The sequence below is a fragment of the Salmo trutta genome, chromosome 25 (assembly GCF_901001165.1).
Source record: "Salmo trutta chromosome 25, fSalTru1.1, whole genome shotgun sequence".
Classification (NCBI taxonomy): domain Eukaryota; kingdom Metazoa; phylum Chordata; class Actinopteri; order Salmoniformes; family Salmonidae; genus Salmo; species Salmo trutta.
Window position 1 is genome coordinate 34,774,912 of NC_042981.1, and position 27,996 is coordinate 34,802,907.

The window sequence follows — 27,996 nt, forward strand, 5'->3', positions numbered from 1 at the left end:
CATCATGTTGTGGCGGTGCTTTGCTGCAGGAGGGACTGGTGCACTTCACAAAATAGACTGCATCAGTCAGGAAGTTAAAGCTTGGTCGCAAATGGGTCTTGCAAATGGAAAATGACCCCAAGCATACTTACAAAGTTGTGGCAAAATGGCTTAAGGACAACAAAGTCAAGGTATTGGAGTGGCCATCACAAAGTCCTGACCTCAATGCTATAGAACATTTGTGGGCAGAACTGAAAAAGTGTGTGCGAGCAAGGAGGCCTGCAAACCTGAATCAGTTACACCAGCTCTGTCAGGAGGAATGGGACAAAATTCACCCAACTTATTGTGGAAAGCTTGTGGAATGATATGTGTATATATATATATATATATATATATATATATATATATATATATATATATATATATATATATATATATACTACCGTTCAAAAGTTTGGGGTCACTTAGATTAAAATAACATCAAATTGATCAGAAATACAGTGTAGACATTGTTAATGTTGCAAATGACTATTGTAGCTGGAAACGGCAGATATTTTATGGAATATCTACATAGGCGTACAGAGGCCCATTATCAACAACCATCACTCCTGTGTTCCAAAGGCACATTGTGTTAGCTAATCCAGGTTTATCATTTTAAAAGGCTAATTGATCATTAGAAAACACTTTTGAAAATATGTTAGCACAGCTGAAAACTGTTGTTCTGATTAAAGAAGCAATACATCTGGCCTTCTTTAGACTAGTTGAGTATCTGGAGTATCAGCATTTGTGGGTTCAATTACAGGCTCAAAATGTCCAAAAACAAAAACCTTTCTTCTGAAACTCATCAGTCTATTCTTGTTCTGAGAATGAAGGCTATTCTATGAGAGAAATTGCCAAGAAACTGAAGATCTCGTACAACGCTGTGTAATACTCCCTTCACAGAACAGCGCAAACTGGCTCTAACCAGAATAGAAAGAGGAGTGGGAAGCCCCAGTGCACAACTGAGCAAGAGGACAAGTACATTAGAGTGTCTAGTTTGAGAAACAGACGCCTCACAAGACCTCAACTGGCAGCTTCATTAAATAGTACCCGCAAAACACCAGTCTCAACGTCAACAGTGAAGAGGCGACTCCGGGATGCTGGCCTTCTAGGCAGAGTTGCAAAGAAAAAGCCATATCTCAGACTAGCCAATAAAAAGAAAAGATGGGCAAAAGAACACAGACACAGGACAGAGGAACTCTGCTTGAAAAATATGAAGAGTGTATTCAGGACAAAGTTCATTTTTTTGTCACATATTTTACAGTTTTACTTTAGTGCCTTATTTCAAGATGCATGTTTTTTATTCTGTCGGCTTCCTTCTTTTCACTTTGTAGGTTAGTATTGTGGAGTAACTACAATGTTGTTTATCTATGTTCAGTTTTCTCCTATCACAGCCATTAAACTCTATAACTCTTTTATAGTCACCATTGGCCTTATGTTAGTGGTTTCCCTCCACTCTGGAAACTGAGTTAGGAAGGACACCTGTATCTTTGTAGTGACGGGGTGTATTGATACACCATCCAACGTGTAATTAATAACTTTACCATGCTCAAAGAGATATTCAATGTCTGCTTTAAATTGTATTTACCCGTCTACCAATAGGTGCCCTTCTTTGTTAGATATTGGAAAACCTAGTCTTTGTGGTTGAATCTGTGTTTGAAATTCACTGCTCGACTGAGGGACCTTACCAGTGCCGATTTTAGCATGTAAATCTTGGTGGGGCAAACTCCCCAAAAATGTTTGGGATGCATGCCAGCAAGCCACTACACAACACAACACTAAACAATACATTAATTGCACTATAATGGTGACAAACGGAGCGCACAAACTGTTAGGGCCTACATAAAACTGTCCCAACAGCAGATCTTTATTTTCATTACCATGGAGTGAATCCTTACCACCGCTACACCTGGCTATCAGCGGAGCCTTGTCTGGCAGCGAAACAGTTCATTCAGCCTCATTTACTCCCTTTGAAAAAAACATAGGTGATATGGCTGATTTGCTTAAACAAATGACAAATGAGATGTACAAACAATGGCATAATGGGACGACGAGCGGATAAGAGGCAATCCTTAATTTTTTATTAAGACATTAATGAGCGAGCTAGGACCGACGTAGTCAATATAACTATTTGTTCAGCACTTTTGAAATGTACAGCGACATAATTCAGAACATGGGCCGTTCTTACAGTATTCTCCCTCTAAACCAAGTCAGAACTGTAGGATAAAAGGGGGCATATAAGTAGACAATTAAATCTTACAATATTCAATGATTACATTTCTCTACAACAGGCTATAGGCTACTGGTACACCACCAATTCTAGACAGCAGGCAAAATGATGATGGGGAAAGGGACCACATTATTAGGGTGAGGCACATGGGCTACTAACAGCTTACTACACAACATATTACTTTCTTAGCTACAAAATACATGTCTCCTTGGCATATTACATAATTTATGCAGCAGCATACAACACATTCTTTGGACTGACCTTGTTGTGGTGTGCTCACTTGAACAGGAAGGTGGCGCAGCAGTCCTTCTTGTGGGCAAAATGTTGTCATCAAAGTCTGGCATACTCTGGATTTATGGTGCTTTCAAGAACACTGGGAAATCAGGTCGAATCATGATGTCAGAAGTCATGCTGGATTGACAGCATGTCAATGTCTTCAACCTATTTTGCCCATGGCATGTAAATGTTTATCCTTTTAAGCTTGGTAAAGAGACCCTTAAACCCAGACTTGGACCACACACCCACTCCAGTGAATAGCAGACTAGTGATTGCTTTGCAGCACTTGCAGAGAGCCACTGATTCCTTTCAAACCACTCATTGTTGGGTCTATACATGCCCAATTCCCCCTGAAATAACAAAATATTACGTTTTACAGTCAAAACCTGTCACACCCTGATCTGTTTCACCTGTCCTTGTGATTGTCTCCACCCCCCCTCCAGGTGTCACCTATCTTCCCTAATACCCTCAGTGTATTTATACCTGTGTTCTCTGTTTGCCTGTTGCCAGTTCATCTAGTCTTGTCAAGTCAACCAGCGTTTTTCCAAGCTTCTGTTTTTCCTAGTCTCTCTTTTCTAGTCCTCCCGGTTCTGACCTTTTGCCTGCCCTGACACTGAGCGCGCCTGCCTGCCTATTCTGCCTGCCCCTGACCTCGAGCCTGCCGCCCTGTACCATTTGGACTCTGACCTGGTTATGAACTCTTGCTTGTCCTCGACCTGCCTCTTGCCTGCCCTTCGTTGTTCATTAAATATCAGAGACTCGAACCATCTGCCTCCTGTGTCTGCATCTGGGTCTCGCCTTCTGTCGTTATAAAACCACTGATTTAAACATATCTAAAGGCTAATAGATAATGGTAAAATCATCTGTAAGATCATCTTGATCAAGTATATCCATAATCCAACTCAACTTCAATCTACTGAAGTAAGAATTAATCTGCTATGATTAAATACATATAATAAATTAGAGCCACTGCATTTTCCAAATGTGACCGCTAAGATATTTTCTTATAACACAAGCATCATGGATTCAATGTATTAAAAATGAAGGCACATATGTAAAATAGTAATAATAATAATGTCAACAATCTGTTGAGCATAGACTTCTGCACTTGATTTTATTTAGGCCTACTTTAATTAATGTAACATTTCCTTGAGTGTCCTGAAAGCTATCTGCCAAACAAAATGTATATAATTTATTATTAACACATCAAATGGGCTAAGTAAGAAGTTGGGATGAAATTAGCATGTTTTAATGGAACCTGATGGACCATGCCAAAAACATTCAGGGGCGGACTGGCCGTCTGGCATTTCCCACAATTGCCAGATGGGCTGGTCCATTTCTGGCCCAGTGGGCCTGTCTAATTTAGTTTTTTTTGCACAGAATTGTCATTATCTGGCTAATAATGAGGGCCTCAAGGAAAATAATGAGCCAGTGTGGGGGCTTGAAGGAAAAGAATGGGCCGGTGTGGGGGCCTCAAGGAAAATAATGGGCCTGTGTGTTAGCAATGCCAGGGACGATTTTTTTATCCCAGTCCGCCCCTGCAAACATTGGAGATGACTTGTAGTAATAAAATATTTCACAGCTGCCTGGCGGTATTTGGAGGCTCCAACAAAGACATAATAAACATATAAATGTGTTAACATTTTGGATAACAAGGAGAACTATTGAAATGGATGGGGTTTGACTATTACATATTTTGAAGAATAACTAAGATGCTGACCATTTACGCCAAGGACTTGATGGTTTATGAGTTCTTAAAATGTATAGAGTTCTTAAAATGTATGTTGTTCATGTAGTGCAAAATCTGAATTATGAACAATCATTTGAAATCTGTCCTCTCCTAAAAATAGCCGCTGATACCTGCAACAGCCAACCATCCAAGACAATTCACCTCAAAAATTCCCCAGACACAACACTGGACAAATAGCAAAACATGTAGGAAGACTTTCACTTCAGTGAAAACACACTTAGACAAGATCAGACGTTTGTATCACCAATAAAAACAGTTCCTCTATGGGAAAGAAGAATCTAAACAGCGGCTGGCTCCGTATCAGCTATCTGCACAGCTGTGTCTCTCAGACTCCATGTGGTGCTTCCTGCTGGAGCGGGAGCTGTTAACACCTAGATGGAGGACACAGGGAGACTCCTCTCCTCCTTTTACCTGCAGGAGCAAGACGGGTGTACACAAGAGAGTAAAACACTCTAATGACTTAAGACTGAGAGAATTAACAGACTACTAGACTAATGAGGTACACTTTTATGACAAAGGTAAATTAAAATCAGTTGTCAATTCCGAGGCTTCCTGTAAGTGTAATCTGTGTTACTAAGCCTCCCAGCATGGCTAAACAACACTTGACATTACAGATGATCTATACTCAGATACTATTACTGGATTATAGTGACTATTCACATGGGAAACTAAAAGTAGGAAATGATAATTCAACTACTTGGAACTACTGTTATCTGCATACTGTACTACCATATATTGTACACTGTACAGTATTCTCATGTTTTTCTTTTCCAGTGTCTGGGACATGGGAGGGACAGTTAATGACAGGAGCAGATGAGGACAGGCTTTAATTCATGACTGCGGACCTGACTGCTTCACTTTAATGAGTCAGTCGGAGAGCTCTTGGCCTTTTCTCCTTATACTCATTCAATTGGTGTTGCTGCTCTCCTGTTGGTTTTGGAACCTCAGTGGAAAACTAGTGTCTGAATGCTGAATGCTTGACCTTTGAGGACAAACCCCCTTCTAGTTCTGAAAGACCACTTCATTCCTTCCTGAAGTGTTGCTTGGCAGATTATGAATTAAAGACTTTCTGCACCATTTTCAGTGAAGTCAAGCAATTTGTGTGTTTTTAGTGGTTCTGACCATTTTGTTTTACATCGAAAACTTTCCAGAAACAGTATTTGTGTCGAGATGAACGGTACACATGGAAAAGGTTACGACATCAGGAACGCATCGGATGTAAGGCTGCATAAAGAATGCAATTGTAAGGAGATTTTACACAAAGCAGTAACCTCAGTATAAGTGGATGAGGAATTCCGATTCAGTAACTTCATTCTGGTTCCTCCATTCCAAAGGTATCAAGTGAATTGAATAAGTGCTTCCATTGTCCTCCTCTGGAAAAATGGTGTTCTGTAGTGCCTCCACATTAAACAATAGTAGAAAGATTGATTCCTTTCAATATCCAATATTTGATGCATTACTGGGTATTTCTTCACAATTCCACAGTCTTGAAACTCACAAAAGAGAAATATAATGTGTTTTAAAATAAATGCCAAACCAAATTCTTGAAATAAAACTAACGTATTCAGTATCTAAATTGTAGAGGAAAACTAACATGAGTTAGATATGCTGTAGTTTACAGATTGTTTTCGGACTATGAAATTATAAATGGCAGGGTTCAATACAAAAGACAGATTTGATATAAAACCTTCATAAATGTGGAGCCTGTCAGTCTATCCCATAGCAAAACACAAACACAGTCTGATACTTGGAGCTGCTGTCTGTGTGGTAACGTAACAAGGATACAGAAAACGACGTATTGATATCCACATAGTGATCAAGACCAAAAGCATAGTTGACTAAGGCATATAACGTAATATGGGTGCTACAAATGGACAGAAGTAACTACAGACTTCTTAATACAGTCATTCAGAGAGCAATGATGATATTAAGGTGGTTAACCCCAACCACACATCTTTGACAAGAGCAGTGTTCATAATATTCCAACTTACAACAAAACAATCAAGAGTTCTCCACTTCTAACCTGTTGTGGTTCTTTTAAAATGACCCTAAGTGTGTGCATTTTACCCTACAACAACCGTAACACATTGCAGTATAACATCAAAAGGCACTGACCGTTAACATGGTTTCATGAAAATATAAAGATTTTCCACATGTACGTTCTCATGTTAATTTTTATGAGTAATTTCCTTTTCTGAGCCTTAATTCCAACAATTCCTCAAACTAGCCCTTTCATTGACCTCTTAAAATTAGAGTTTGCTTCTCAATCACTTTTAATGAATTTTTCAATACTTGGTACATTTCGCTCATGGACTGTCCAATGTCCATATATGTTCCAATTATTTTAGCCTGCTTTGGCTTAAAATTATGTCTGGTGCTTTATGCAACGACTCACTATAAATCTGACCATTTGATTAATAGCTTACAATTAATTGTAAATTGTTAAACAAAGATACAAAGACAACTTCTTAAGCGTTCTTTAAACTTATACTCAGCTCTGTGGTTCGATTGTAAATCAGAAACTTGTGGGAACCACTGTGGTTATGGTTCCCTCTCTTTGAACCTCCATACACACCGACAGACAGGGTGTTTTGACTTGCCAATGTGTCTGACATTATGTCTCCACTAGGATCTGTCCTCAGGGGGTCGATGTGAATTTAGTACTGTCATATCACACCAGGGAGAAAAGCCTTTGAAACATGCAAAGGCAGGCATCTTAGTGATGATATTATTCTTGTAAGAGGGCACATCAAAGCAGTGTGGTAGACTGTTTGGAATAAAATGTAATATCAAGTTACTTATTCAATAGAAAGTTAATCTAACCACATACTGTACCTATCAGTCCTCATATGGTTGTCCTCTGTGGAAAAGAAGGAAAGGTCACCCAGTCAGATCTTCGGGAGTCAAGTGTCAATTTGTGTTGAGTGTTATGAGTCAAATCAAAGACAATTTTCCATCATATGTACATGTTGTTGGACAATAAGCTTTTTGAATGGAATTTAAAAGCGCAACGAGGACAATAGATTTTCTTTTAAGGAATTCTATTTTCTGAACATAAACAGTCCATGTCATTAGGAAGCACGGCAGACATGTCATCCCATCCGGCAGAACAAATACAGTATAATCAATTAAATCTGTGTTGTAGTCTACAGAGAAAATGTGACATATTTGCAGGTTTGAGCCATATGGAGCTTATACATTGTCTGACAATGAGGGAGACAACTGGAAATGAATTAGGGAGCCAGTAAAGATCTCTCACAACCTGAGTCTCTGAGACATAACTCACTTTAAACACTTTAAACACAAATTGATCACAGAGGCACGTTGGGTAATGGCGAATTCTGACAAACAAAAAGACAGTAACCAGACATGGTGACTAGTACCAGGATGTTGCCACAACTGAGTTGGACTTATTTGTGTATAGACAATCGAATTTCCTGATTTAGGGCTATGGTTGGTTATGATGGTTGTATAAAGAATAATGAAATAGCCATTGTTTAGTCTACTGTTAGTAGTCATGACTCAGAAATGCTGAGGGGTCAGGCTTTGAAGTGGATGGAATGTGGTGGTTTTTATAGATTGTTTCACGTATCTCCATAGTATACTCCCTTCCTAATCAGAACAGTAGTACGCATCGGCTTCAAAGAGCAGTTGGTTTTGACACAAATCTGTATGTTTATACTGCGGTTGACATCTTAAAAGCAGAGAGGATTTGTTTTTACTGCACTTAAACAATATCTTATAAAAAAAGGTATTTTAGTTTCACTATTCTGATTCTCATATTTCCTTTGCTAGCTAAAGATCAAAACCCCTAAAGGGTTAGGCTACGTACATTAGTGGATATGGTTTTCTCAAATTGTTCATGGCTAACACATATCATCTGGTCACAAAACCCTACCTGCAGGCAGTTTAACACTCACTGTTATATGCAGGGCTCTATCAAATAAAAAGCTTGTATCGAATTTATTTGAAGATCCAAGAAGCAAATAAAATGTTTTTAATAAGCCGTTTTACAGCCGTTAATGTTTGCATCCAGGCGGAGAGTGTGAAAACACTTGGATCCTTTGACTGCTGAGAATCGAGTGTTTTTAACAGTTTCCCATGTCTGCTGGGGTAGCAGTATTGACCTCCAAATGCCTCTTCTCCCACTCTTTCTCCAGGCCTTTCTTCTATAGAACTCCCCATGTAAGGTATTTTCTCTTCATCATGATAAATATAAATAATCTCAGTTCTTACTTACATCACAGTTCTGACCTTATTCAGGCACTCACATGGAGTTAGTTTCTTTGGATAGGGATCTGCAGGAATTTGCCAGGTGCTCTTTGAGCCAAAAATTCATAGGGGTAACAGTCAGATCACTATCAAATAGTTATTATTAAGCTACACGTAAATCAATTTCTGATCATTAAACTCATCAACCATTGCTGTACTCTGAAAGAGCCTCTGTTTTTAGTTAAGAGAAAATTATGTAATCTTGCATTCTGAACATTCTAATCTTTAGACATCCCCCTTTGGTGGACTCCCATGTTGTATTTCACAGAGTGTTTTTCTTAGTGAACCATGTTTGAAGTTTTTAACCTGAACCTTATGTCCATGCCAATATAATAAAGGCTTTTAAACGTTCCACAATTTAAAGAGTGCCTGGGAAATGTTTTGAAAACTGAAGTAAGCTCTAATAACTCCAAAGAGCACCTTGTTTAAACACACACCCAAGCACTGCTCATAACTTTGCTTTCAATTCTAAGTGTCTTTGATGGGTACATCCCTGTTCCAAGTCTGCATGTTTTGTTTTAGTTTTTTTTAGGGGGTAGATCAGCTTTAATATTGCAGATAGATTATAGCTTCAATCAATGTAATTGTCTTCGTCATTTCCAATCCCCCAAATATATTTTTTGTAAATAAATATATTTATATACACTACCGGTCCAAAATTTTAGAACACCTACTCATTTAAAGGTTTTTCTTTATTTTTACTATTTTCTACATTATAGAATAATAGTGAAGACATCAAAACTATGAAATAACACATACGGAATCATGCTGTAACCAAAAAAGTGTTAAACAAATCAAAACATATTTTATATTTGAGATTCTTCAAATAGCCATCCTTTGCCTTGATGACAGTTTTGCACACTCCTGGCATTCTCTCAACCAGCTTCATGAGGTAACCACCTGGAATGCATTTCAATCAACAGGCGTGCCTTCTTAAAATTTAATTTGTGTAATTTCTTTCCTTCTTAATGAGTTTGAGCCAATCAGTTGTGTTGTAACAAGGTAGGGGTGGTATACAGAAGACAGCCCTATTTGGTAAAAGACCAAGTCCATATTATGGCAAGAACAGCTCAAATAAGCAAAGAGAAATGACAGTGCAGTCGCAAAAACCATCAAGCGCTATGATGAAACAATCTCTCATGAAGACTGCCACAGGAAAGGAAGACCCAGAGTTACCTCTGCTGCCGAGGATAAGTTAGAGTTACCAGCCTCAGAAATTGCAGCCCAAATAAATGCTTCACAGAGTTCATTTAAAGTACTCCAAAGCTTTTTTCCATCAGACTTTATAGCATTTAGCTTAGTTTCATAATCCAGCCAGACTTATTAGCCACTCCTTTTGCTTCATCTCTCTCAACCACAAATGTTTTAAATTCCTCATCAATCCATGGCGCCGTAACAGTTCTAACAGTCATTTTCTTAATAGGGGCATGTTTATCAATAACTGGGAAGAAACAATTTCATAAAGGCATCAAGTGCAGCCACTGTACGCTCCTCATTACACACATCTTACCAATGCATATGTTTTTACATCTTGAACATAGGAATCATTACAAAACGTTTGGTATGATTTCTTATAAACTATTTTCGGCCTGGCCTTGGGAACTTTTCTGGATATAGCCACTATATTATGGTCACTACATTTTCTACTCATGTGGTACGGTATGATATGCCTGTTCTTGTACAGTATGTGTGCCAATCTTAAGAGTGCAGTTAATATTGTACAGTTGTGGACCTTCTCCTTCAATTGCATGTTCCATGTGATCTCTTCATACTAAGTATTCCTGTATCTATAAGCCTATGTGTAGCTATAACCTATTAATACTCTACTAAGTACATTTTGGGAGGGATTGGCATCTGCCATGTTATCATACTGTATCCAATGTTTGCAGCTACAGTGCACACCACAGACATGAGACTGAAACAAAATATACATTTTCAGTAGTTTTATTGAAAAATGCCTCTTCTGTTTCAGAAATAAATAAGAAAATAAGGCTGTGGAATTCACGATGTGCAGTTAAAACATGACAAAAGCAATTCTATGTCCATAGTCTTGCAAACAAATTCCAACTGCATTTGGTATTGATACAAAACAACAACTATATTATTTTTTTTCTTTTCTTTTTTTCTTTACTAAATATACAACACAGACATGCAATTCCACCTTTGGTAAAAATCAGCTGTGAGTAGGTATTATAAAAACAGACACACATTCGGTCTAAAGTAACTAATTGAAAGCCGGATTTACCAGTCGTTGGAGCTGGAACCAGTAACCCTCTTTCTGATGAGGAGGGTGGCAAACTATGTGATTTCAATAGAACAGACCGCTTGACATTGTGACATTTACAATGAATTATGAGGGACAGGGGTAATGTGGATGGGTACAGAAACATACATACAGTGGCAAGAAAAAGTATGTGAACCCTTTGGAATTACCTGGATTTCTGCATAAATTAGTCAAAGAATTTGATTTGATCGTCATCTAAGTCACAACAACAAACACAGTCTGCTTTAACTATTAACAGACAAGTTATTGTATTTTTCTTGTCTATATTGAATACATCATTTATACATTGACAGTGTAGGTTGGAAAAAGTATGTGAACCCCTGGGCTAACCACTTCTCCAAAAGCTAATTGGAGTCAGGAGTCAGCTAACCTGGAGTCCAATCAATGAGACGAGATTTGAGATGTTGGTTAGAGCTGCCCTGCCCTATAAAAAACACTCACATTTTGTTTGTTTGCTATTCACAAGAAGCTGATGTGAACCATGCCTCGAACAAAAGAGATCTCAGAAGACCCACGATTAAGAATTGTTGACTTGCATAAAGCTGGAAAGGGTTACACAAGTATCTCTAAAAGCCTTGATGTTCATCAGTCCACGGTAAGACAAATTGTCTATAAATGGAGAAAGTTCAGCACTGTTGCTACTCTCCCTAGGAGTGGCTTTCCTGCAAAGATGACTGCTAGAGCACAGCGCAGAATGCTCAATGAGGTTAAGAAGAATCTTAGTGTCAGCTTAAAGAAATCCAAAAAAGAAATCCAAAAAAGGCACAGCACACCAGTATCAAAACCTCATCCCAACTGTAAAGTATGGTGGAGGGAGCGTCATGGTTTGGGACTGCTTTGCTGCATCAGGGCCTGGACAGCTTGCTATCATCAACAGAAAAATGAATTCCCAGGTTTATCAAGACATTTTTCAGGAAAATGTAAGGCCATCTGTTTGCCAATTGAACCTCAACAGAAGTTGGGTGATGCAACAGGAAAACGACCCAAAACACAGAAGTAAATCAACAACAGAATGGCTTCAACAGAAGAAAATATGCCTTCTGGAGTGGCTCAGTCAGAGTCCTGACCTCAACCCAATTGAGATGCTGGGGCATGACCTCAAAAGAGCAGTTCACACCAGACATCCCAAGAATATTGCTGATCTGAAACAGTTTTGTAAAGAGGAATGGTCCAAAATTCCTCCTGACCGTTGTGCAGGTCTGATCCGCAACTACAGAAAACTTTGGTTGAGGTTATTACTGCCAAAGGAGGGTCCACCAAGGGTTCACATCCTTTTCCACCCTGCGCTGTGAATGTCGATTCGGTGTGTTCAATAAAGACATGAAAGCGTATAATTGTTTGTGTGTTATTAGTTTAAGCAGACTGTGTTTGTCTATTGTTGTGACTTAGATGAAGATCAGATCAATTCATGCAGAAATCCAGTTAATTTCAGAGGGTTCACATACTTTTTCTTGCCACTGTATACTTCCCCTAATGTATTTGCTGACTTTGACATGATTAGTGCATTAAACATTGGACTCTAATAAACACTTAATGCAGTTATATTACAAGCAGAGACACTTAAGGGAACAGTTAGCAAGCACACAGATTTGTAATGAAATAATGTCTAGATTCTTTCTATTTTTCACTTAATATTCCTAAATTTAGCTTGTTTATGTGTAAAGATATGTACAATAAAGCTAGGGGTATCAAACCCATAGATTTCATTATCTGAATTTCACTAATACTCGCTCATGTAAAAATGTAGATAAATTCAATATAACAATTCTTTGTTTTATTTTTGTTTATTGTGATATCCTCTCTGCATCATCTCTTGATAGTGACCTCTTTCCTCTCTGGTTTCGTGAGTAACCAGGCGACTGTATAGCCTCAGATTCGTCTTCCGATTCTTCCTCGAGTATTGGGACTATGTAGGTTTCAGGATCGAGCTCGTAGCCGGTGGCTAGAAATATTTGTTTGGCCAATCAAACAGGACTTTAGTTGGCAGTCTGACACTTGACATGCACAATGTACAACCTAAACTTTTGACTAGCTCCTAAATATGAATAATCAACCAAGGTATTCACTGTATGGACCTAAGAACTGTTATTTATCTGTTAAATTCTCGGTTTCTAAGAATGTTAGTGATTCCATGCACTCTAGCACTTAATGTTATTGACAACTATCAACCATATTGAACACATACCCCAAATAAAGATACATACCAATACAAGTAATATGGGATGGAATTTGCATCAAAACACTAAGACGACACTGCCACTAGTGTCTAGCTCTTGCCTATATCCCTTTGCTAGTCCTAAAACCCACTGAGGTATTAGAAAACAAATGTTCTACAGCAAAGGCACTAATATGATGTATATATGTTTTTTGTTTTAAATGAAGAAAATGGCAAGAAAATAACATTTAGCATAGATTAGGCAAACATACAAAGAACATCATTATTAAATGTACAAATGGCACATGCTTCAGTTTGGATCGGCGTACAAGCTGTGTAAATCACTCAGGCATCATAATAAAACCGAGGGTTATGCTGGAAGTAAGTCAGTAAGAAGCGGGTTAAAAGGCACGAGCTCAATACAGATGTCAACTGATTTTAGTGGATTGTGTGGTTCAAACATCATTTACAAGGCACAATTAGTTTATTTACAGATATCACGTCTCCATGTTAACACTGTTGTTCTTTTGTTATGAGATCCAATTTATTAGTAGGGTTTTTTTGAGTGTTTTTTTTACATGCTCCTCCCTGCGCAGAGAAGCCCTCTCTCTCTCGGTTTGCTGGGGTTTTTGCTCAAGATGCAAACAGGCCAGTAGGGTTGCCATCTCTGCAGCTTGTCTGATAGAAGCTGTGAAGTGGTGTTAGTGCCAGTCCACTCCTTTCTTTCTCGTTTTGGGTTTTTAACGTTGTTCATTAGTTATGTCCATGATGGTTATCCTTACGGGGTCATTAGCCAGTGAGCTAACATCTCAGTAACAGGACTTCAAAGTGTAAGGCGGCTTAGAAAGTTTACTAGGACCGACCTGAAAACAGTTCAAACAGGGGGTTAGATCTCTCTGTTGGAGAAAGTTATTTGCCATTTCTATTTGTTTTACATGCTATTATGAATATTAACTCTATGACAAACATATTGAGACCTTGGAAGTAAAGGGTTTTACAATGTTGTGAAAAGCCTGTTGTGGCTGCTAAGATAAATCCACTATTCCATTTGCATAAAGTTTGTTGGATCAAAAGGAACTGGATACTTATACTGAATATCAACATTGCCCTTTTGTTAAAAACCCTTGATATCCAAGGTCTCCATACATTGAACCAGAGCAGAAAGTTAGCTGTTGAGTACAGTATCTCTCTGTAAGTTGTAAATAAATTAGTGTGCATACGTTGCATTCATACATTCACTATGTATTCAGCTATCCTGCCATGCAGATAGAGATTCAGTCAGTCGTGGACATACCTGGGTAGCCTTGTCCATTGTAAGGAATGCCAACACACTGGGAGGAATCACAGTAGCCAGGGGGCCCTGGTGGTCCCCTCACTCCTGAGGTTCCCTGGCGACCAGGAGGGCCACGAGGCCCAGCAGAGCCTGTAGCACCTGTGGGGCCAGTCCGAGCCTCACCTGGTGGCCCTGGGAATAGGTAGGGTGTGGGAATTAAATAACAAATACTCAGACTCAGAGCGAAACCCACACTGACATTACCCTTAAATCGCAACTGGAAGTGGAGGGGGGGAAATTGGTTTATACCACTGTAATTTAGATATTTAGACAGCTCAATTAAAAGTCTGAAAAAAAGCAAGCCAGTCAGACTGTGGAGTTACCCCCTGCCCCAGTCTGTCTAGACAGTACAAACCAAGGATGGAATTTCCCCCCCACTCTCTCTCGCTCTCTTAAGTGAGCACATGTGTTGTCAATGAATGGGCCACCAAAGCAATGCTCATTGTACAAAAATCTGATTCTCCCACTCAGCAATGAGTAATCATCGCTAGCTACCTTCCTCCTTCTGCTGCTAGGTTGTGTCTCACTTCATTCACAGAAACAGACTTGGCAGTGTTCGACTGAAGGGGAAAAGTAGACATCAATGACTGGCCTGATATCTCCACTAGCCCGTGATAGGAAAGCTTCTGGGGACTCAGGGCCTTCACATGCTGAATTTCAATTAAAGGGGAATGTTTTGTTAAAGGGGCCTCCATGAAGTCAGAATAATATCAACATTGAATAAGACGGCTATTAGAGACTAATCCTCAGCCATTTCTAGAATGAGTTTGGGATCACTGGTGAATGATTAGAGGTAGGAGTAAGATTGTTTTGATTATAGAAAATAGCAGCTATAATGCATCAGCACATGTTAAATCCTTCATTCAGAAATAGACCTAGGCCCTCAGACATATGATGTATTATACTGTATGTTGATCTTGCATCATCAGACTTGTGGTATGTTGATCAAGAGGAACTTTAATTCCCATGGCAAACGTGTGAACACATCTGTGCGGACCGATCCCATGAAGAAGAAACATACATTCTCTCTAAAAAGGAGAATATGTTTGCTGGAAATACATTTGATCGTTCGCTAAGAATTTATGAAGCACAGCAGCCCAAACGAAGGTTCTTGAGACAAAGCTTGGCAAATCTTGGCCTGCCCCTCAGGTCTGTCATTTAGATTGCACTGGGAGGAGTTCTAAAGGTCACAAAGAGACGTCCAAGTACAGGATGTAGAACAAAATGGCTGCCATGGTGAAACTAGGTTAGAACTGTAGATCAGGAAGTAATGAATGGGAACATATTGTCTCCCGCGGTTGAAAACGACCGTTTAGAGTAAATATGTGGTAATATTCTTATGTTCCATGCCTTGTTGTTAAGGTACATGAGCTGAATTACAGAGTCAGGGGCTTGCATTAATGGTCCCTGTTTTCTAGTGAGATGGGGGGGGGACCTTGGAAGAGGCATAGCTGTGCAATAGGTTATTGTACTTGAGAAGTGATGTCCGAGGTCTTACCAGGCGGACCACTGAGTCCTCTCTGTCCTCTCTGTCCTGTTCCAGGGGATCCTCTCTCGCCCTTCTCTCCTGGCGTCCCTGCAACAACACAATCAGACACAGAGAACTGGTTATTAGCAATGACAAAAGGTCCCATTGTACAGTACAATGTACCTGTATCTGTAACAGAAAATAACTGCTCTTGAAATCACAAATGAGCATGTTTGAGGATGGAGGAAATTGTAGCATAGATCAGATTTACTGTAGGAAGTGAAGCATGATGGCAGATGACCCTCAGGTCTTAGCATGATGTCAGGTTCCAACTTCAACCCTATATGTTCACACTACAAGCGATTGCACAATCGCTTGCAATCAAAACTGCCGTTTGATCTTTGAGCTCGTCATTATTTAATTATACCATCATTGTAAACATTTCAATGCTACTCCAGATGATTTGCTATGAGGTTACATGGGATGAACAAGAGCACAGACTGTGTCCTACATGTAAGTCATAACTTGAAGTTCTGCATCTCTGTAGGACTTGTAATTGACTTTCTAGCCATCCAAAAACAGACAGGAAGTAATACAACAGGCAAACAAAAAACAACACACATCACACTCACCTCTCTCTCCTTGGTTTCCAGGTAAGCCGGAGTTTCCAGGGAAACCGTTTCGGCCAGTCTGTCCAGGTTCTCCAGGGGGACCTGTGTTGCCGGCAGGACCAGGGGGGCCGGCAGGGCCCGGGTTGTTGCTACGGTAACCAGTGGGGATCTGGTTGATCATATTATCAATTCTGCTCATTTGACCTGAGAGGAATGAATAAAGATATGATGTCAGACAATGAATGCAGTCTGTGTTTGTGTACCCAACCAATGCTGGCGTATGACGTTATAAACGGCCACTCACTGTTCACAAGCTGTTCGCAAACTTGTCTGGCAATGGAGCGCATCAGATTTTGAGATGCAAAGTCTCCCTGGAAAACAGACACATTTTGGTGAGACAAGGTAATGCTACTCTGAAAAGTAATGAAGTGTCCAAAGATACAGTACTGTACATACCCTCTCTCCCTTTTCTCCCTTTATTCCAGCCAATCCCTGTGAAAGAGAGGAAACATGGATTTTCTCAATAACAGGAATGGCATTCATTTGCATGAGATTTGCAACGTTTTCCAACTGAATCGAATGCAATCAGGGGTAAATGTTCCGAATAAGGTCATCCAGTCAGAACCAGAGTAAAATCCAAGACACAATGCAATCAACTGTTGTAATTTCCATTGTTTTTAACCAAACCATCCCTTCATGCTTCCACAAATGAAGTTTAGAACTTAATTTCAAGAGTGGGAGGAAATTCTGCACTATTTTGGCACATCTTGGCCATTGCCTCCTTGAAGACCCATGCAAATCACCATATGACCACTTGTATGTGTACATACTGGGTTTCCTGTGTCTCCTGGTTTTCCTTGGTTGCCTGTGTTTCCTGTGTTTCCTGGAGATCCTGGACTTCCCTGGATGATGGAAAGATAACAGCGTTATTGTTACATCCACTTACCAAAGAGTAAATACAAGAACAACAACCACTCCCGGTCTCTGTTAAATAACATGTTGTATAATACGGTCCAGCCTTATATTGTGTTGTATATCCACAGTCAAGGCACCATACAGTATACTGTGCCAAGAACACTAAAGTGGGTGGAAACACTCCCAACAGGGATAGGATGCTTAATGGTCCTCAGATCAGTCCTTATGGTAAAGTAGGCCCTCTTCCTATTGGAATGGCGTGGCCATTCATTAACTGGAGGCAGGCCTCCACCACAGTATAGGGAATGAGATACATGCTTTATCATCAATACTTACTGAAGGACTGAGTTTGTCTGTGTTTTGACCACGTGCTGCAGGCTAACTAACAGGCTGACTATCAGGTATTAAAAGACACTCCCAGGAGGTTTAACTTCTCTTGACTGAAATCCAGTACTCACCATCGGTCCCGTTGGGCCTCTAGGTCCCGAGGGTCCTTCCTTCCCTGGTGGTCCCTGGGGAAAGAAGATGGGCAATCACAAACAGGCAACAATAAAAGTTACACTTCATTAAAAATAAGTTGGCATTAAGTTTTAGTTGCAGTCATTAAGTTGTTGGTATAAAGTTGTTGTTTCAAAGTTATGTTGTCGTTCCAAGAGATGAGTATATAAAGATTTAGTGAAATAAACCAGGACCTCTCTAATCTCCCTAGCGACCCATCTCTGTAGTGTATTTTACTGCACCAGTCCAACGGAGCCAAACTACGTCATCTGACAAGGGTAGTAACATCATTAACATGCAACAGAATACTATGAGCACACAACATTTTAACTGCACACGTTGAGTTAAGTAGGTGATCACATGGTTAAGTAGGTGCTGGCTAGATTAATGGCCTTTCAACAGGGCGTGTACACTAAGCAGCTCTGTGTAGAGGTGCAGAGAGGCAGATCTTACCCTCACTCCACCTGGTCCAATAGGACCCATAGGACCAGCAGCACCAGCAGGACCCTGCAGGAACACAACACACTCAATCAAACTGTGATACCCAGTAATAACACACACACACATCGGACTTGTCCCAAATGGCCCATAATTGCATTTTCATATTGCCAGCAATTATAGGTACTCGTTTTCTCTCTGTTTCTCTCTAGGTTCCCTGTGATTTAGTGAGAGCATGATGCACTTTGCTGATGCATCTTAGTGCCTGTACCTTAGGATACGTGTATTGGCTGTTGAAATGCATGTTGTTAACAGGAGCTTTTGACAGACAAGGCTGCTATAGCAATGAGAAATTCTCAACTAAATGCTTCTTTAGTATTATTATCTTCGCAGGGTAATTGTTAGGGTTCAGGGGAGTCAAGTGTTCCCAAAGTAAAGTCGTCCTTGATGGGATGCAAAATGACTACGTAAATGATGCTCATTATTGACGTTACAGAATACTCCCTCCGATCGTTGGAATCAAGGGGTCTCGGATCATTCAGCACTGGAGTTCTCAGTTTGTAAAGTCCCTGGCCATGCTGGATGTTGTGTGGAGGACCAGTTCCAAAGAATTATCACAGTATGTTGTGGTCCCCTTCTAAGATGGGCAAGGAGTCCATCTATGAGAAGATGAAGGATATCTTCCAAGAAAACTCTTGATCTTTAGTCCCATTGTCTCCAGAAATCGCTCTTTGGGCTTTTGATGCAATGTAGGCTCCAAATACACTTGGAGAACATAATCATGTGGTCATTGGCAACCTAGCAACTCATCCAATGCTGAGGTTGTTTGTCTTCTCAACACATTCTTTCCCAGTTATTTATATCCAATTAGTGGTACCCAAGTAGAGCCACGAATAGTCTGCAAATACCTATTTTTGGCCTTGACTACAGGGTTTAAAGTAAGTGCAGTTGCAGGACTGTAGTGGAATTTATTTTAAATGTTTTACATTTCTTTATTTAACTGGGAAAGTCAGTTAAGAACAAATTCTTATTTACAATGACGGCCTACACGAACATGTACAGTTCATGTCAATCCTCCACTCCCATTGGCAAGACCATTCTGTCCCATAATATCTTAACTGGTGGCCGTCCACTGAGTGTCAAACAGCAGGTTGATTGGAGAGTATATCCCACTCTGGGGACTGTATGGTCTACCTCCTACTTTGAAAGTGGTTGCAGCGTTGCCATGTGGACAGATTCCAGGCTCCAGTAGCACTGCTTCTCTCAGCGAATCGCCTCCGGTTTCCTGTTCCAAACCACAACTAATGAAAAAGAGAGCTGTACTCACTTTCAGCCCAGTCAGGCCTGAGTCTCCGGGATCTCCCTTTGGTCCTGGGCGTCCCTGAGAAGACGAAGAGAAGGAGAGGATTAGAACTATGAGTACAAAGGGAAGTCCAATCCTGAACAACTACAGGGATCTGGTGTTTCTCTTTGTCATGTAATCTGTAACTGAGAGTGAATTTACGCCCAGCTTTAGGAGAATTTCCAGGAGGAAGAACTTTCTAGAATAAATAGGATCTTAACGCTCGGTGACTGTGTGTGTAAATCATAAGTCAGGGAGGACGTCCTACAGTCCCCACACACTGTGAGTCCTACAGAACACTCCAGATGAAGGATAGCTGCAGTGACGGCTGCAATTGTATTTTTATGTTCACTAAACATAAACCCCTAAGACACCGGTTTCCCTCATAATCTAAGGTGGTGTTACTTACAGGTTCTCCTGGCAGAGACAAGCCGTTAGGGCCTTGTGGACCTGGAGGTCCGGATTGTCCTGGAAGTCCTTGTTCTCCACGGGGGCCCATTGAACCCTATGGTAGAAGCGGAATGACAAAACCAAACATAGTCCCATTACTTTTAAACTATTCACACCATATCTCACTGTAGACCTCTCCACAGCAGGGCTGAGAGAATGAGAATGAACTGTTTGGTGAGAAACAAGTTCTATTTCTCATCAGACCTCTCGACACTGGCCTCCGTAAATCAAACTGGGGAAAAATACACAGTACAAATCAAGCTAAAGAATATACAGAACATTCAATAAGTGAGTTCAGATGTGAGCAATCTGTTTTGTCTGATGGGGCATGCAAATGGTGGACTGTACTGTTCAGTGGTAACTGCTTTGAGATCCCTACTGCATTGTGCTGAACTCTGCTTTACTGTAAATGAGTTGGGCCTTGGACTGTAGCCGAGTTAGCTCAGTTGGATATGGCTTGATTCAACGTTTGATTGCGGCTCGGACCACACAACACCATAATATCCAATGACTCAGACTCATTAATCGCTCTGGATCCAAGTGTGTTAAATGGCTTGATAATGATCCAAAATCTTGACTTACAGTTGGGCCTGAGTCTCCTCTTTCTCCTCTGGGTCCTTTAGTACCTGGTCCACCCTGGGAAAGTCAAGACAGAATGAAAGACAGAGTCAGAGACGGAGACGGAGAATCAGAGCCATCCCCACAACAGGAGCTGCTTCCAGACCTAAACCTCAAGCCTTCAGGAATCCCCACAGGGGCGTAGTGAGGTTGCAAAGTGAAGCATACATATTCCAGACTCCTCTTCAAGGTTTTTCCAGTTTTTTTTCTTCAGATGGGCATTTATCTTTTGACACATCTCTAAGCCTGATAGCCCACACCTCATCGCACGCCATTCATCTCATCCCCCTCTCTTTCGTTTTCCATGGGAAAAAACACGGATACTCACATGAGGGATGTCCCCACTCTAATATCCACATGCTTAAACTTTAGAGCAGGGCAACAATTATGAAGAAAAAATAATACCCCTGTAACACTATTCCTATATGTCCACATCATCATAGTGGAGACAGAGTGGTATCATCATCATCATTATATGAGAGAGTAGACAGAGAGCTTTGCTGCCAGGCGAGGACAGACTGAAGTAGAGAGAACCCTGCACCAAGACAAGGAGAAATGGAGGGATGGAGGTATGGTTAATGTCTTTACCGAGGGGCCGGGTGGCCCCGGAGGGCCAACACTGTCCTGTGCACATGTGCACGCGTGTGGAAGAGCCGGGCACTTGAGCTCATCTCTCTGCAATACAGAAAGGAAGGAGAAGGGGGGGGAATGGAAGATAATGAGAATGTAAAAAATACTTTACTAAAATACAATATTAATAGTATGACCCATTGGGCATCTCTTGACATCTGTGGGCCTTTCTGGTAACCTACAAAATACAGATAAGTGCAGATAGGAGTATCTGTATTGAAAATGAGTGCCACTGCTCTGACAACCCAAACCATAAAATGGTGCCTTGAAGTTTTCCTTAAGGAAACCCATTAGAAAAGCTGATAAAGTTTTTAGAAAACTGGGGTGCATACTGAAATATGACTGCTGCCCTAATGGAGTGCATGGCCTACACACAAATACTCTTTGACAGCTGAAACCCAACTGTTTTGTGGAAGGAAATATGTGACATCTTACACAACACAGCCTTCTTTGCAAATTACACAGAGAGGGAGAGATGGGTAATTGGCTACAGTCAAGTAAGTGCACATGTATCTGGTAATAAACATATCACAGATGAGTATAATGATTCATCTGTTCACCACATGATCAAAAGGACCAGTTGTTTTGGTGGGACTGGAATTGTAAAACTGTGCTGAGATTAGTCCAATTAAAGAGGAATACAATGGTCTATTCAGGCCTGCCAATGCAATCATTTCATTTTAAACTTTTTCCCAGCTAGGCTTCAGACAAAGTCTATAAAGCACATGCACACTTTAGAAATAACATGTAACCTCTGACACATGCATGCATGGTAGAATATAACGACGCTCTTAACTTATAGTACGTGCTAGTGGGCGAGTCAAAGTGCCAAGGCTTGATGGCACTGTACAGGTATGAGGCCTTACTAGAGGGCCGTCCACAGCGAAGCTGCTCTTACCGTGGCTGGGAGGTCACAACATTTGTCTCTGCTGGTCCAGCTCAAGCTGCACACAATATCAAACATCTGGAGCTGGAACTGTACAACAGAACAGAGAGAGGAGAAAAAGAGAGATCAGAACACAGATGGGCGTTACACATGGCTTCCATTGAGCTCCAGCGTTGAGGACTCAGAAACAACACGGCTCCAGACGCAGGCCAGCGCCCACAGAGAGCTGGAACACAGGTAAGATGAGAGGGAGAGAGAGCAGCGTCTTTCATTCCTCCAGCAATGACTGTGAGTTGTAGTTCTTACTTGAGCATCAGCAGATGAGGAGCTAGGTGTAAAACCTGGGCACTTTGCACTTCACACTTAACACCAATAGCTTGTGTGTGAGTGACGGATGCATTTCCTTAGGGGTTTTCCAGTTTGAATAAGTGTTGTACATTTTCCACTCACCGTTGCCGACTCCCTTTTTGATCCACCTGACTTGGCCATCTTTCCCAGCACCTCATAGCCGTCTGTGGAGATGTTGTTGGCCTCCTTGATGGGTTTCTCTGCCACCTCCTGGCAGTCCACGTTCAGTTTGACCCTCTCGGGAGAAACACTGATGTGAAGCTGTAGCAGGAGGAGGAGGAGGAAGAGGAAGAGGATTATTAGTCAAGACCACTCTAATCTCAATATGAACTACGACAGCAACAACAACGGATGGCAGGTAGTCTCAGAGGGCGTCTCAGGGGTAGTTGGGATATGTAAAAAAAAACATTTCCAAAGTGAAGTAGGCCAAATATAAGCCCCCACCATATTATTATTATTATTTTATTACAATGTTTGGAAATCCAGGCTTGCGAAAGATACTGAGAGCATCCAGAGTTTTTGACATGCCATTTCCGTATTAAAAAAGAGCCTCTCTCTACAATGGAAAGACCTAATAAGCAACATTATTCGATAGTCTCGTAACATAAACAACATTTTTTTTATTTGATTTGATACTAAGAACCCAGTTGAACCCATGTGGAGTCAAAAAACACCTAAAGTCTAACTGATGTTTATTAAGATGCTGCACTGTATTTCACTAAATCACCACTATTAACATGATTTGTTATTCAGCCCTCCTTATAATTAAGTTATTATATATATATTTTATTTCACCTTTATTTAACCAGGTAAGCCAGTTGAGAACAAGTTCTCATTTACAACTGCAACCTGGCCAAGATAAAGCAAAGCAGTGCGACAAAAAACAACAACACAGAGTTACACATGGGATAAACAAAAGTAAAAATCTATATACAGTGTGTGCAAATGGAGAAAGGAGGTAAGGCAATAGCTTAGAATCACATAAGAACATTCTGGTTTTAGGTCCCATGGAAGAAAGTTGATGTCAGAACATAAAAAAATCTAAAAGATAAAACAAGCTATGGCTATATATGAAACAACACACACTGTCAGAATATGGGCCTTTGAAATGATGTTGTTTGTGGTAACCCATCAAAAGTGCTACATTTTACATACTTTCCTGTGCAGTTGCATTTTTTTTTAACAGTCTGACAAGCTTTCACCCTGACAGAGAGAGCAGGCTAACATTACTGTCCTATAGAGCAATAACAACCGCACTTGGCAACCACTCACAAAATTACAGTGGACTTTCTTGGCAAGAGAACAGACTATCTGGCCAACCACAGGAGAGGGGTCTGATACCTCGGGATCCTGGCATGGACATAGATACTATGATGCACTTGTGGGCTTACCAAAAATAACGCTCAATGATGTACTGCAAGTGCAAAGAATGCGAACTTATACATTACTGGAAAATATTACTTGAAAATTAGGATTCACCATAAAACGGTCAGTGTTTTCTCTCATCATTTGAAAGCAAAATAGAATTCCATCAACTGAAAAAGGCTGATGTTGGTGAACAGGAAGCTTATTCAATTGGAACCCAATCATTGAATCGCACAATGGCTCATTCTCTAACAAGACCTGAGACAACTCTCACACTGACACAGATGATTAACATCTTCTGAATGGATCAAAAACCACAGGAGTCAAGACTGACCGGACCTCCACTTCCACCGTGACCAGCCAAGTCACAATTACACTCAATTAATCCTCCCTTCCTCTGCCCATAGCTCTTCTGGACATTGACACATCTTGAACACTTTCTCTTTCTCAGCACTCCATTCACACTAGTATGGATTCTCCCATTGGTATACTGTAGACACCATAATGTAGGCTATATCAGAGCTAGGTGTCCAGTCCACAGACATAGTACAGTAACAGCTCATATAGTCATATATTGGCTTCTGTTGCCTTATGTCCCCCTGATTCCCCTGACATACGTTCATGATTTCTATCGGACTCCATTTTCTTAGTATTGGCTGTCTTCACGGCTCCTCCTTTTTCTCCCTCCTGAGCCCTGATGGCCATGAAATCACAATTCACGTCCAGCCTTGCTACCTAAGATAGGATTCCTTAATTAGATTGACATATCTCTCTCACTTATCTGTAATGTTTTGATGCAGCGCTAAATTGCATTCACAGATCTCAGCTTTTTTCAGGAAGACACAAAATCCTAGTTTAGGTATACTACTGCCACCATATCATTCCAGACATCTACGCTCCCATGTCCAGTCCTGGAGGACAATGGAATATTCCCATCCAGGCTTCCGAAGGAGCTTGCTTAGCCTTGGCTGTAAAGTCACCATTTCATTTCCGAGTGGCTTCCTCTGGGGCTGGAATGGTTGTATACGTCATTAAATCTGCTTGGCTACCTCACGGAATGGAAGGCTTTTAAAAGAAGGCATCAGAGAAAACACTGTAATAACGAGAGTACAAAGAGGGCAGTCAGGGCTATGGCAAAGTATCAGTTAGAGATTGACCAAAGACCAACGTTTTAAACAACTTGGGTTCTTTGAGGCATTCTCTTCTCCCACTAATTCTCAATTAGTGCATGCAAATACTGGCAAAACCTAACCAACCCATTCCCTGAATGGAAAGTTTGAGAGAGTTTGGATCCTCTCAGAGAATAATAGCTGCATTTGTGAAGCTTTAAGTATGGGGAAACTGCAGAGTGGGTGGACTGAATACATCTAGCTATGACAAAAAAACACTAAAAACGTTCATATTTCCACTTGATTGCAACAAAATGCAAAACCCCCAATGGCACCAATGATACATACAATATATGAGTTGATGAAATAACATTTACACTGCTATTGAACTATATGAAGTAGCTACACCCTACACATTTTACTACACTTGGCAAACATCAGGACTATAGTTCAAATGAGAGCATGGGTCAGACTAGAAATAAAGATGAGGGTTGGTTTGGATTATTGTCTCATATTTTCCCATGGACATGTCTAATCTTAGAATTAACAATTCATTTTGTGAGTGAAATAGTCGAGAGGAGGGGAAAACCTCAAATGTATTATGAGTCTCATAACAATCTATTCTGAGTTCATATCAAAAGATATGAAGTGCTCTGAGGTAGGGCACACTATACATGCTAAGGGCTACATTTGAGCATTTGGGTAACAGCTGTATTTAAGTCCAGCTGTCTTTTCTGACCTCACTAGTCAGATAGGTTCTAGCGCCACACGCTGAGGTCACTCCAAACCACCCATGGATGAACCATTGGGAAACCACAATACACACAAAAACACCAGTCAGTAACTACAGTACACACATGCACCAGTCCAGCAATTAATCTGGTAGGTAGACCGCTGTAGATTCCTTTACCCTCAGCGCAGTAACCACAGCACCACATACTAGCCACTCAGAACACTCAGACTGCAGGCACCACCACAGCAATAGAAAAGAAACACAGACACATAGGCTGGTACCCAACTAGAGCTCTGATGATGTCATTGTGCTGATGTAACTGACGTCATCGGATATAGCCCTGACCCAACATTTTCCAGGGTCCCATTCATAACACTGTCCTGTAATTAGCTTTGCTGCTTAGTGGTCTGACTGAAACTAGATTTATTTTAGGTTCTATGGGCAAACCATTCTCCCTCAACTTTTATGTGTTCAGAGTGGACTCATTGACCTTAGGAAGTACATTTGATGTCAGATCAGAGTAGACTACACTAGAGGGTCCTCATGATTTTAGAGGACCCTCAGAAACATGGATTCACTTGAAACATTCTTCAAGTCCATTGGAAACAGTAACATCTACATCTTAGATGTATCTTACATCTTGAAACATTCATAAAATAATATGAAAATATACTGACGTTCATTGTTTAAATCCTTCTCATCTTATGATAGCTGAACATAACAGAGGATGTTTTACATTGTGCCCTGCTTTGAGTTGGGCCTAGTGTTTGATGTCCCATGTGAGCTCCTCTGCTCCTGCTGTGACATTGCGGTACCCAGAATGTGGCAGAAACTCTATATGATGGTTTTAAAACTTGGCATGTGACAAAATCATTCTAGAGAAACAAGGGCTTTTGTTTCTGAGCTGAGCATAACAGAGGATGTTTTACATTGTGCCCTGCTTTGAGTTGGGCCTAGTGTTTGATGTCCCATGTGAGCTCCTCTGCTCCTGCTGTGACATTGCCATACCCAGAATGTGGCAGAAACACTTTATATGACGGTTTTAAAACTCGGCATGTGACAAAATCATTCTAGAGAAACAAAGGCTTTTAAAATCAATTATGGCATTCTCTGTAGTGTTATTTCAACAGGGTTGAAAAGCCTTGAGTGGCTAATGACTGAAGGTATGTTCTCAATGACCCCCACTCAGACTTGACATTGTAATCCCACCATAGGAAAGTAATAGGGCGGCAATGGGAATCCACACTCAGAGGCAGGAAGATGTGAAGTATAGGAGATGCAATATATCGCCAAATATCTCCATTCATGTTTACAGATGTTTGTAAGTCTCTTTGGGCTTGTTGAATTTGTTGGTCGATTACATCAGTTTATTCCCCCGGCTGCAAACATGGCGTGTGATAATACTTTGAGAGGATTTTCTCTGACTTTTAGAAACCATCTGTTGAAGCAGGAAATTAATGTTATTAACAGATCATTTGATTCAAGCAGCAAATACTCTTGAAAATACTTCATAGGGCACACGCAGCTAGCTTTCTGTTTTGTGTGGTAAAAGTACGACCTGGTCTTTTTCCCAATGTATCAGGTTTTATTTATTGTAAACGAGGTAAACCACAACAAACACTGATCCAATAACAGCCCACTTCCTCAGAATGTTCAGGAATTCCCACCTGACCGCCGCCAGGACAATGGCCAATCAGCACACTGTAAGCCTCCATCGCTAGGCTAACTGGTTGCACATTGTGCAAGGTGACCATGGGTCACCAAAGTCTCCTCCAACCTTTGGAAAGATATTTATAGTCCTTCCAAACCATTCATCAAAATAACTGCCTAAAGTCTCCGAAAACAAAGCTAAATGCCAGATTGTAAAAAGGCCTGAACTCCACTTTGGCACCGAATCCATATCGCATTCAGTGTCGTGAGAGGTAGGTAACCAGATCCTAGCTAGACCTTAGTCTTGGCATTGATTATCACCTCAGTAGGTGAACTCAATGAGGCAAAACACTAATCCACAGAAACGTCAACTATGAACAGACATGACCGCTCATAAAGACTGGTAACAGACAAATACATCTATCATAGGTGGTGACCATATCAAGGGTACACATCCCAGACAGGAATAATCTCCCCTGAACATTAATCTAAACATTTTACCACAGAAATCCATTATTCATGTGAAAAGGCTTCTTTGGACCCTGGTGTTTTGGAAGTAATTATCCCAAATGATTGTAGATTATTGCTGATCTGTATGTCCTCAGGAAATTCAACCA

General features: G+C 40.6%; 1 protein-coding gene across 3 annotated transcripts in view; it reads right to left on the minus strand.

The window, feature by feature from the left end:
• Positions 1–12,462: 12,462 nt before the first annotated feature.
• LOC115162477 (collagen alpha-1(XII) chain-like) overlaps positions 12,463–27,996 on the minus strand; it is a 68,016-nt gene continuing 52,482 nt past the window's right edge. For 2 of the 3 annotated variants that reach the window (XM_029713811.1, XM_029713813.1), the window contains 15 exons: positions 22,625–22,783; positions 22,187–22,264; positions 21,247–21,333; positions 20,623–20,676; positions 20,000–20,095; positions 19,576–19,629; positions 18,264–18,317; positions 17,771–17,824; positions 17,228–17,299; positions 16,854–16,889; positions 16,702–16,768; positions 16,419–16,601; positions 15,817–15,894; positions 14,280–14,450; positions 12,463–12,772 (listed from right to left, as the gene is read on the minus strand). In XM_029713811.1, coding sequence (XP_029569671.1) covers positions 12,615–12,772; positions 14,280–14,450; positions 15,817–15,894; positions 16,419–16,601; positions 16,702–16,768; positions 16,854–16,889; positions 17,228–17,299; positions 17,771–17,824; positions 18,264–18,317; positions 19,576–19,629; positions 20,000–20,095; positions 20,623–20,676; positions 21,247–21,333; positions 22,187–22,264; positions 22,625–22,783 — 1,401 coding nt within the window. In that variant the 3' untranslated portion in view covers positions 12,463–12,614. Of the gene's footprint in view, positions 13,849–14,279; positions 14,451–15,816; positions 15,895–16,418; positions 16,602–16,701; positions 16,769–16,853; positions 16,890–17,227; positions 17,300–17,770; positions 17,825–18,263; positions 18,318–19,575; positions 19,630–19,999; positions 20,096–20,622; positions 20,677–21,246; positions 21,334–22,186; positions 22,265–22,624; positions 22,784–27,996 lie in introns of all 3 variants that reach the window. The other variant, XM_029713812.1, reaches the window with a different exon arrangement.